Raw genomic sequence first — 12761 nt, forward strand, 5'->3', positions numbered from 1 at the left:
CTATAAGCATCTATGCAGTTGATGAAGCACTAAGAGCTCCCTAACTGGGAGGGAAGACTTCAAGCTGCTCTAGATACACAGGCCATTTCTTTTCAAGCAACATTTGAAAAGACTGGAAACAATGAGTTGGATTACAGTTCTGGTATCCAGATGAGACAGGATCATATTTGCAGGCACAGAAATCTGTAAATTATGTGCCTTTTGGTATGATCGGCTCCTAAGTAAGAGTAGTCAGATGCTGGTAATAGCATAACACAGAATGTAGCACATACTGTCACAGATGACCCACTATCAGCCATCTGTTTTCTGCTGATGTGCTTCATTCCTTTTCAAAGATATGGGACAAGCTTTTTGGAAAAGAGTTGTCACTGGAAAACAACTGTGATATTTTCAAATAAATTTATGAAAACTAGATATTTAGAAGCAATAGCAATGATTTAAGAATGAAACATTCCTATACCAAGCCTCAGGTAAATGAGAGTATATTTTACTATTAAAGCCTTAGTTTTCTTTTACAAAGAATTTTAAGTCCAAGTTGCTGTTCATCAGGATTTCTTACCTCTCTCTAGAATGAGGTAATGAAAAGATGAAAAGTTAAGATACTTGTAGAGATACATTAGGACAGCACATACCATTTCTCAGATGCACAGGGCTAGAGAAGCTCCACACAAGATCAGATATGACTTTAGAATTGAAATTGTCCATCTCACTGGCCCATTAGGCCATTACTCATTGTCAAGACTATTATCTCACATCTCCTTTCTACGTGTCTGTAATGACTACAGGTCTGAGCTGTAATCAGGGTCAGAGGCAGGAGTATTCCCAGCACCGATGTCAAGAGGGGATCAAGAAGGTTTTTCCTAGGCACTAAGATATTGGGTTCAACCCCATCAAGGTGGGTGAGCTACCAGACAATTTTAAGGCAAAGGTGTTGGAATTTGCAGGGCAAGAATGAGATCACCATGTTAAGAGATGGTTTCCAAGGCTCCCTAAGCAGGTAGAGCAGGCTTCCTAAGAATAATGGCTAGGGAGGGAGAGAAGAAGGAGGGAGAATGACAGATTTTTTGCAGTCTGTGATATTTGAGGGTAGATGAGAACTAAGATCTGCATCATGGAAAGAACCTGGAACAACACAAACTTCTCATTATTTTCTCTGACAGTACTGCAAACTGCTGCTGTGTGTCAGCCCGGGTCTGATCACAGAACAAAACTGAAATAGTTACTGGTGTGGAAATTATTTATCATTCACAGCCAAAAATTACTCCTGATGAGCTAAAATTATTTCTGACTGCCCATGTTAATGGACAGTGTCACTCAAATTCCGCATCTGCTTTGTAATACAGCTGAGAAATGTAGTAAGCTATCCAGTTACATCAGGTATGAGAATGCTTTGCGCCACCTAAAAAAGAGCCTAAGTCCAAATGTAGATCTAGCCTATGATATTTTATGTTAAATGAAAATCTAGCAGAGAGCCTGATTTCCATTTTTTATTTTCATGCAGATGGTGCTTTTCCTCATAAATGGGAAAACTTATGTTTTCCATAAAGTCTGTGACAGCTTTACGTTTCCAGGTTGGCTAGTGCTTTGGCATCTACCATCAGCTATCTACTTTGGAACGGATAACAATCCATCCTGAGAAAGGTTTCCATGAACAGTAGAAGTCTTATATATGACAACAGTAAGCTTTAGTTTGGTTCAAAGTAATAAAAATAAAATATCCTCTAATAGTTTATAAAGTCTGGAAAAGACTCGACAGGCACAAAAGTTAGAACAGAAAAGAGAGGAAGCAAATATGCCATGACACGGATTAAAAAGAACAGTGTAATCCCAGCTAAAAGATAGTTTCTAAAATACTACTGGATATTTTTCTAGAATTAAAACCAATAGCACTGTTAGCAGTGAGCTGAAACCAGGCTGTGAGTGGAATAAAAACAATAATGTGATGTATTGCCAAGGAGAATAAAGTTTCAGATATCTAGAAAACTGAAGGTTCAGATGCTAGCCACTTGAGCAGTAATGCTGCCACTAGTAACTTTTTTGTTTTGCAGTTCTTATACACACATGAATAGAAAGTTTGATATGTGTATTTCTGTGAAATCCGTGTTTCTGAAGCCTTAAATCTCTAAACATTTGCAAATATTGTCAGGAATTAATTCCAGGGAGACAGATTTCTTTATGCAGAAGTATGTACAGAGAACTTATCTATGTTCTTTCATTGCACTTTCTGTGCATTTGCGTTGCTTACTGATCAGTGTTTTAAACACATCTGACAGTGAGTTTGTTGTGGGAAATTTTCATCTACAGGTTCTCTATATAATTTGCCAAAAACTACTGCTACAATTGGCTGCTTTTACTAGTCCTAAAGTCTTCCTGCACTATTGTGTCTCTTTGCTTTCCCTTAATTGTCTGTAAACCTTCTCTACTTCACATTTGCTTTTGACTTAGTGCATATCCCAAACTTCTTTGATTTGTTTTTATTTTTATAGCTCACCTACTTACACTTACTGTGTGAGAAGCTGTTTTATGAGAAAGCCTTTACCAACGTATAACTTGCCCAGAGAAGCTGCAGGTGTCAGGTGCTATACTTGAACTTTCACATCTGACTTCTAGCTCAAACACTTACATTCTGCAGAAAATTATAGTTCAGTCTTTTCATCTTTCTTCCAAAACTTTTAGGAAAACTATGTAGTTAAAAAGTTGTGCGGGAACAGAAATTGTTTAGTTCAATCCACTTCTCTGAAAGCTCCAAGTTTTCTAACATAGTGACCTACCATTTTCCATATAATGTCAGGAAAAAAAATAACCTTCTTCCCCTCTTAAAAATAACCTTGAACTTCAGAATCTTTTTTCCTGGCCTATTTTATTTTTCTTAATTAGAAGCTGATAAAATCACCATGTAGTTCTATAATTATTCACCACCTGAGGGAGATCCCACTTCATTCAATGAAGTTATTTGAAGGAATATGTGACCTTCTTGTATCTTCAGATATATTTTATTTTTTTTTTTTTTTTACTTTAGATTGTTTCTGATCCTCTTCTGTGCAATATTAAGTGGTGCATGATAGTATGGCAAATAGGAAGGAGGTCACTGGGCAAAAGGAAGCCCTTAGACTTAGCAAATGGAAAGAAATCTTCCTTTCTGAAGATAAAAAGCTGTTTATGCTATATTCACAGGCTGGGAAAACTTATAGGAAAAAAAATATACAGGAAGAAACAGATCTCACAAATAAATGATATTTTTCTTGAGCATAACTGAAGATGTAAAAAGTAACCAATTAAGATGTAACTGGGAACATGACTGCATACTTTCTATTGCAATAGCACTTCTGCTTGTCATGGAGACCTTTAGTATGATATCACTATAGAAGTCCATAGAAAGAAACATTCTTCATCGCGCTGAGCTTTCATCTTAAAATGATCTTAACAGATGAGAGAGGGAAGAAACGGAATCATCCGTGTGGTAAAACTGACACAAGCTGTTAATCCTTCTTTCTGTTTCAAGCAAAAGCTACCATCCTAACTTGCAATTTGTTGTATAAATACATATTGCCTAGATTTCCTTTTTATAAAAGCTGAGAAAGCACTTAACCCTATCCACTGTTATTTGGTCAAGGAAGCACAGAAGAACTGGAAAGAAAAAGGGACCTGTTAAATAGTTTTCTAATATAGAAAGTTCTGGATAATCCTTATAAGAACCAGCAAAGGACATAAGTAGTATTCTTAGCTCCACCCTGAAGGAGAGACAGAGGTAACAAAACTTACATATAGATAGTAGGGACTGGGGCAGGTGTTTGTGAGATACGTCAGTCAAGCATTCAGTGAGGAACCAACAAAAATCTTTTATTCCTATCCCTCCACTCTATCTCATAATGGGTGGCCAATAAAACATAACTTTTTATTAGTTCTGTTCATTTATCAGTCTTTGAAAATAATTTTCTACTGCATTTACTTTCAGGATTTCCTTAATTCAACTCCAATACAAATTCAGGGCAATGAACCCACCTTTTTCTTATACTAGGTCAACAATTAGCCCCTAAAAGTTAAAAATTAAATACAGTTTCAAATTTAGTATCAAACTCTCACATTCTGCTTGTTAATGAACTGTGAGAAACCCCTTTTGTATCAGGCACAGACAGCAGAAATGGCAAGTCATGCAGCATGTTTCATGAATTGCTCTCTGAGGAAAAGAAGTAAGAGTAGAGGCACTGTACTTTTAATTATGGTTCTCTCTAGTGTTAAACTCTGTAATTTTGGTTTTAGGTCAAATAATTGGCTTGGCAGGAAGTACTAGAATAAACATGATGAAATGCTGTTCTATTGAAATACAGCATATATATATCATATCAATATAAATTATCAGGTAAATTTGTATGTATTTTAGATGCTTGAAAGGGTTAAAAGTTAGTGTTAAAGAAGAAACATATTTAGAAAAAGAAATTATAGCTCTATTACGGAACAATGCAAAATGAAAAATAGAACTAAATACTCTCTGAGCTGCAGGGAAGCCTGGGTTCTGGAAAGATTTAGACCAGAAACCACAGTAAGCATAATGAGCATATGTTGTGTTATGATGCTTTTAAAAAATCATGGGATTTGGGGGTATATTGAGTAGAAAAATTTCCCAGTGAGAATGAGTCACTCCATATTTGTTCTTGAAATAGCTACATTAAGAATAGGATGCTTTCTTCTTGTTTTCTCCATACCTGAAAGCTGTTGGTAAACTGGAGAGCAAACGGGAACTCTAACTGGTCTCAACAAAGTCAACTTTCCTTGCCTTAAGGTTAACTTACTTAATATGAAGTATCTTAACTTTATATTAAGTATATAATATAAAGTCAGTTAATGACTATGGCTTACATTGGACAACTAAACTTTTACTTCATATCAAGTTGTTTTGGGGTTTTTTTTGTTTTGTTTTATTTTTTATTACTGAGCATGCCTTCCATGGGCAGAGCCCATCAATATAATAGAATAATTTTCCTTGATTTTACAATGTAGTCAGGTTGACCTCTCTGAATTCACCACTAAATACTTGCAGCAGCACCTGTGGCACAACAGATCATTTCTGGATTTGTAATTCACTAAGCAATACAGAACAGCAGCTGTATACTTATTTGGGGCAAATCAGAGAACCAAGTGGCTGCTTTGCTGTCAAGACACGCCTAAAAGTTTTAGGTCTTTCAGTTCCAGCTACACTACCGAACAGTTTTAACTTCAAATAACTGACTAAACCAAAGCCCTCCCTAAGTATATAAAAGACACTTAGTAAATTAGACTACAATGATACAATGTCACAGCTGATAGCATTTCCTTTGATAGAACTATTCCATTGGTCTACAGAATGTATCTATGACTTAATACAATTCTTTATTTCACATGGGGTCTAAAGCAATACATTTTGAGTAGGACAGAGATGCTAAACATTTCAAGAATCATCTGAAGGCAAGAAAAGCAAAGAATTATATCTGACCCCTGATCTAAGAGAATCATAATTGAAAGAGGACAGAGAATTTAGATAGAACATGCTGTTAATTAGCATTTCCTCTGCAAAACATATTTTCTGTACTTATATTAATAGCACTTTCTGCTACAAATCATCTCACAATTTTTTGTAGTGGTGTTAATCAGCGTAACTGGAGATACCAGATTTTGGTGCTAAGTAATTTCTGTTTGTCATGGTTTAAGCCCAGCCGGTAGCCCAGAACCATGCAGCCACTCTCTCACTCCCCCCCTTTTCCCCCCAGGACACTGTTGTAGAGGATAAGTATTCACCAGTCATTTTTAGTGGTGCTCCACCATATGCCTTTAGAATCCTTGTGCTTTTTTATAGACTGAAAGCATAAAATCTATTTTCACATGTCTTCATCATTCCTAAATGAATTCCTAAATGAATACAACTTTTTAGAAAATCCTCCATACAGAGCTTCATCTCCAAACCTCATCTCCAGATGGAAGACATCAGACTGCAGGGATCAGAGTCTTAATACGCAAGAGCTTAAAATATTCAAACCATTTTTAAAATTCTAAATTTTTGATGCTTAAAATACCAATCATTTTCCAGCAATCCAAGCTGCTTTCTTGAATACGATGCCAAGCTGACTCCATTTTCTTTGACAATGAACATAAAAGATCTACAGTACTGAAAGCAACAGAACCACAAAGATCTAAAATGTTGCTCAATTAGTTTGGGAGGCTTAGAACTATTTTGCATCTGTTAAATTTAATGTTTTGACAAGAAAAAAAGGTATACATACTTTGTGTTACTAGTATTCTGGGCAATAACTGACTAGAGGCAAGTAACAGCTCTGAAACTGAAAAATGCTTTAGTGCACAGCCTTCCCTTTGGTAGCATCATTTCCCATTCAGAAGTACTCTTAATGGCTGTACCCAGGGCTGGGATACAGAAGGTGACCTTTGCCAACTGCAGCAGTTTCTTTCTGTGGGACAGCACTCATTCTATCCACAAGGTTTCCTACTGTTGAGCTCTTGATAGGGTTTCAACTCTATTTATGAAGCTCTATTTATACCAAGAAGGGAACTATTAGATGGTTTATGACAAGATTGCTGTGCAGATTTGGTACCTACTGTGATTTGTGTTACCCATTTGAGCCTCAGCCATAAAGCTGCACTTTTTATCAAGAATATTTGTGAATATATAACTGCTCTGAAGACATATGACCAATAAATAATTCAAAGTTATTTATGTTCCCTGCAATGTTCTTATACACCTACCACCTTTTAATGTTTAGTTGGCCTAGAAACAATATTCTTTATGGCGCTTCTAGTAGAAAAATGTTTACTGACTGGCAGTAGACTATTGATTTCCACTGTGATACCTTGAAAATAAACTGGTCCATCCACTCCCCTAGTCTCCATCTGCTTTGCTCTCCAATCTGCCATTATGCATTAAGAGAGACAAGAAGCTGAGAGAGAAAGAAGCCTTATTTTGCATTTTGGGTCCCTAAGATGTCAATTTTCAATTATTCATTTCAAAATCATAACAATGTGATTGACTTCATTATTCCCTTTTCTCTCCCTCTCCCCCATCCCTTCATTTTCTTTTCAGTTCCATATCCATTTACAGTCCTAAGGAGAATCCTAACACATTTGATGCTGCTGCTTTCTTCCAGTCAGTGGGAAATTTCCTGGGAATCTTTGCTGGATCATTTGCCATGGGATCTTCTTATGCTATTGTCACAGCTTTAATATCCTTTATGGTTTGTTTTCAGACAGAAAATCTATAGATGTTCAAAAAAATGTGTGATATCTAAGACTGAATATCCTTAGTTTGAGCCTTAACCTTTCCTCTGGTGATTCAAGACTCTCAAAAAAATCGTCAAATCATAAATTGCCAGGAAAGTTCATTTGTCAGAAGCCACAAAGAATTGCTTTTTTTCAACATTAGGCAAGACTCTGGTCTTTATTTTACTATTTATAAATAATTAAATTTTTAGGGGAGCGTTTTGAAGAATTTTGAGGTTAAAACACGAGACTACAAATCCAGTCAGTCAGTTTATCTAAGTTAGAAATAAAAGGCATATCTGTTGTCCTGCATTTTTACTGTAAAATACAATTGTAGAAACAGCAGTGATTTTCATGTTTCTTGCATTGATGCAAAGGTAAATAAATGCCAGGTTTTTACAAAACTGGAAAAAAATTACTTACTTTCCCCTTTTCCTGGGCAAAGAATATCAAATGCAACCAGTGAGGCATTAATTCAAAACTCACAAAAGTACTTGAAATAGCTGACTTGTAGAATTCACCTGTTTAAAACCTCCACTGGATTTTCCTCTTTAAGGTAATTTAGAGGGTGTGCAGTTTTTCCTAAACTCAACATGTATAGGTGGTGTAGGGGGTTAGCTTGCTTTCTTTCATCCTTTATCAGGTTGGGGGCAATTTTCACTTACAAAACATTTGGGATTTTATTTTTCCTTAATAATCTTTCTGCACTTGACAAAATTTACAAAGCTATGTGAGTTTCCTATGTTGGAAACAGGTCTGTTTTTCCTCCTGTCCTGGAGTGCCTTCTTGTCAGCAGAAGCTGCTGGTCTTACAGGTAAGTGTTGCATCATACTGAATAAAAGCAATTTCATAATATGCTCCTAGAATGGGAAAATGGTACATTTATTTTGGGCATGACATCATACATAAAGCTTCTAAAACTCAGTTACTATATTGAAGATAGTTTCATCTTTAAGAACAAATCTGTAGAGACACTGAATAGCTCTTCCAGACAGACTTACTAGATCAGGCTAAAGTCCTCAGTCTTTCTTGCTTATGTTCCTTACATTGTCCCATTCCTATTAGTCCCATTATGCCACTATGAATTCCACTATTTTCTGCCCAGCTATAGGACCAAAGATGTCAGTAAGTACGAGGGAGGAAATACGAAGTGCCATGTGACTGTCAGAGACTGTGTGCTCCTCTGCATGCACTGCCTGTCCTAGTCTCTCCTTTTTTCCATCAATGACTGAACATTGGACAGGGCCATCCTCAACACTGCCAGTGGGTTGCAGCCATCTCTGGATGGGTTTTGGGTTTGTTTTTGGTTTGTTTTTTTTTTTAAATCACCTTGTTCAGTGCACCTATATAAACACCTTTTGCAGCAGAAGAGGTACAGTCATGTCTCAGTAACAGGTAGAAAGACATGCGATCTGATCGTTTTTTTCATTAACACTGAGAAAGGAATTGTACAATCACAGTCAAGTACATACCCAGGGACTGCATTACAGAGTCCACAGGAGTTAAGGCAAAAATCGAAAATGGATATTGTTTACCTAGACAGCAACCTATTGTATAGTTTGATTTGAAAGAACAAAGTTGGTAAGATCCTGGTCGTTTCAATGTTCTTAATGCTGTCATCTCTGAAATCTAGTGCTCTAATTAAAGTCAGGGAAAGGCAGGGGAAGAAAACTGCTTAATGGAGTGTTAATGCAGCCCATGCTGTTTTGTTTGCAAAATTGTTCAAAGTTCTTTGAAGTCAACAGTTATATTTTTACTGACTTTTATGAAGCCAGCATGTTACTTTTTTAATATTAGCCACACAATCTTACTATTTGCAAATGGATATTTACTTCTGCATGTTTGGCAACTTCATCTTATTAAATATACAATTTTGCATCTTGCTTACTGCCAAAATCTTCAGGCCAATGAATAAAAAGAGGGGCACATGGACTAAACGAAAGAGTGATATTTCATCACATGAATGAAAATCTGATACCAGCTGAAATAAAAGTCCATTTTCTGTTTTAATGGCTCTGTGCTGGTTTGGGCTGGATAGCCAGTATGGGGCTGTGTTTTGGATTTGTGTTGGAAACAGTGCTGATAATTCAGGAATGTTTTCATTATTGCTGAGCAGTGCTTACACAGAGCCAAGGCCTTTCTGCTCCTCTCCTTACCCCACCCCGTCATCAAGTAGGCTGGGGGTGCACAGGGACTTGAGAGGGGACACAACCAGGACACCTGACCCCAACTGATCCAAGGGATATCCCATACCATATGATGTTACATATGGGATATCCTAGCATATAAAGCTGGGGGGAGAAGAGGGAAGGGGGAAGACTTTTGAAGTGATGGTGTCTGTCTTCCCAAGTCACCATTATGCATGATGGAGTCTGCTTTCCTGGAGATGGCTGCTGATGGGAAGCAGCAAATTAATTTCTTGCTTTGTTTGTGTGCACAGCTTTTGCTTTACCTATTAAACTGCCTTTATCTGAACCCATGAGTTTTCTCACTTTTACTCTTCCCCCATCCCACCAAGGGAAGGTGAGTAAGCAGCTATGTGGAGCTTAGCTCTTAGTTGCCAGCTGGGGTTAAACCACAAGCCCTTAAAAATGTGACTTGATTACTACAAAAAAAAAAAAAAGGAAGCAAAGAAGGATGATAGATAATCACTTGCCCCTAACTGGGGGTACTGACTTCCTAATCCAGTGGCATCCAAGGAAAGTCTGTTTAAAAATACATTCCTAGAAGAGAACAAGGATGCTATTTTTCAGCAAATGCACAACTGAGAAGTTATACATTATACCCAAAAAGTGGATTTGTAAGGGAAACACTAATATCTTTCACAGCCTGCACCAAACGTAATTTCCATTTCTTGGACATAGGAACAGACTGTATGTCCAGCCAAAAAATAATTGACGTGTCTTTTTTGTGTATTGCAAATGTGATGACAGACAGCATAGTCTCTCCTGGTAGTTACTCTGAAAAGCTATTCCTTTCTCTTTTCTTTTGCAATCTATAAAATATCTGGAAGAAAAAACTTAATTATTAAACACTATAGATGGGAAGAAATTTTAAATTAACAGAGGAGGAGCCAAAGAAAGAGATTGGAATCAAAGTAAAGTTCTAACTTAAGGGGGGGGAAAGAAAATTGTTGAGAAATTTATCTATTCCTTATAAATAAAAGACGTGATGTAGGCATAAAAAGCGCAAGTGCTCTGTCAACACACAGATTCCAAAGAAACATATCAAGCCCTTTTGGGTCTGTCACTAGCCTTTTTTCCATGGGTGTGTTCTGAGTTTCAGGTGCAGATTATTTAATCATACTTTTGTGAGAAGGCAAAGTTTAATCTTGAAAGTTTCATCAGTTGAGTCTTTCTCATTTAGTTTCTGTGAAAGGCTTTTGTTAGAAACTGTCAGAGTGGAAAAAACCTCATGGAGCCCTTTTTGCAGTTTCAGAAGTTCAAAGCTGTGTTTTGCAAATGCATTGATTTTATTAGCACTGTGCTAACACTACACTTTAGAATGGTTATTTTTAGTTGTCTGGTTTAACCAAGTTTTATATTGCTCTCATCTCTCAGTCTCATCTGAAATAGCTCAAACTCCCCTCCTTTCAAAATATTACTTTAAACATGCAGTTCAGCAGGAGAATTACTGTACTGGTTAAGAAATCGGTTAAAAAAGCAGTTATTGTGCGCGGTCTCCCACATTGGTATGTTATGCATGAAGTACCTGTTGCAGAAGGTGTGGGGAGCCCAGGGAAAAGCCTGTTATCCTTCTGAACACAGCTCTTAATCCACTGACTCTATCATTTCCAACCTTTTCCAGCTTATTCCCTTTGTCTCTCTTAATGCATACGTCTAGTTTTACAGTCAAGCGTGTTTATCCTCCAAAGCAATTATTAGAAGTAAGAGCACATCATAACCATGCAACACTGCTTGACCACTCTATTCAATTAACTAAATTCCTAGTTTGTAGTCTTAACTTCACTAGACTTGCTTCAAAAATTAACTTGATCCTTTGTACACTTATGCCTATACTCATCTTCATTTTGTTTGGATACTGTGTTTTCTCTGTTAATTCTTTCTAAATGAACTTCAAAAGATTAACACTAGACATAGATATTATATTATTATGTAGCCATTAAGTAATATAATTGCAAAATAATTTATTCTTATAATGCCTTCCACACTAGTTCTTCAATCACTATGAGTCATTTGAAGTCTAATATTGAAGTTCATCATAATTTATAAATAATAGGCTATACTGGTTTTGTGTAAGTATAGTAGGTGGTAGAGCTCGCTTGTTTAGCTTGCAGATTTTTAAAATAAAATACAAATGGAGAGAAGAAAAAATGGACATTTTATAAAATATTTTATTCCTCTACCTCAAGACATCACATGATATAGAACACACAATGTATGGCCTGACCCTGGTTAAACAATGGATGTGATCAAATCAGCAAATCAAAATAAAAATCTGGGATGACGACACAATTATGGTTACACTGATAAATTTAAATTATAAATTAATGTTTTGGTTATTAATCTTATAGCTGTATCATCAGGCTGTGACATATGCATGATGAATTGATTCTGATAGAGTAGAATCTAATTTGTGCACTTCCTGATTTGCCCTGAAGTATATCATTCCTGACTGCAGAGCAAAGTTGTAATAATAGAGTATTATAGTAAGGTCAATGTTGCTCTAACTTTCAAACTTCATTACAGATTATTTACTAGCAGGATCTTAAAAAAAAATAAAATCATAAATACTTGGTCATTAGTCTGAGAAAGATTCCATGATGTGCATGGTCATTTAATGTTCACCCCAGTTAGACCTTCTCTATCTGCAACTGCTTGAACTAAGTAGCCATTCAAATAAAAAGAAACTAATATACCTGCAAAAAAAGCACTCAAATATACGTACGTGAATTTATTTGCATGTATGTAATTAATAAATGCATACTTCAAAGTCATGTAGAATCTATCAGTGCAAAAGTATCAAAAGTATGGCCAACCACCTCTAATTTTGACATGTCAAAGGCCTGTGCTATGAAGCCAAGAAAGACAATAGATCTTGAACAAAAAAATCTTGGGCGGGTTCATCTATTTTCCTTTACTGGTTTTCAGAGCCTAGCCCAAAATTCTTGTTTTCTGATCATTATAAAGGAAATAGCTTGTGATAATAAATTACTGCTGCTTCCTTACCTTCAGCAATTCTTGTCGGAACATTTTGTGATATGTGTCTCACATTTGCCTTCTTATTCAGGGGCTCACAGGAGCACAGAGTATACCAAGTGAGAAAGCTTTTCTTCCAAAAAAAATGGTAATAAGCAGCAGCTTATTATGACTGATGTATCCAGGACAAGTCTGAAGATCTGGTCTCTCACTGGGGCAGTTTTGTGCTACTTTTGTATCTTCCCTTATTTAAAATGTTGTGACTGGTCATTCTTGTATCACTCTCAGAAGCGATCTACCCAAACATTTCTGACTGCAGTTCTGAGCACTGTGAGCATAATGCATGTTGGTACCTGATTG

General features: G+C 36.4%; 1 protein-coding gene across 1 annotated transcript in view; it reads left to right on the forward strand.

Annotated features, from left to right (window-relative positions):
* Window positions 1-12761, forward strand: part of SLC9A9 (solute carrier family 9 member A9) — a gene marked incomplete at both ends in the record, with an annotated part of 196716 nt that overhangs the window by 71920 nt on the left and 112035 nt on the right. Inside the window, 2 exons of the mRNA XM_080623099.1 lie at window positions 7067-7205; window positions 7951-8056. Of these exons, the coding sequence (XP_080479225.1) occupies window positions 7067-7205; window positions 7951-8056 (245 nt within the window). The remainder of the gene's footprint in view (window positions 1-7066; window positions 7206-7950; window positions 8057-12761) is intronic.

The sequence above is a fragment of the Psittacula echo genome (assembly GCF_963264785.1).
Source record: "Psittacula echo genome assembly, chromosome: 7".
NCBI lineage: Eukaryota > Metazoa > Chordata > Aves > Psittaciformes > Psittacidae > Psittacula > Psittacula echo.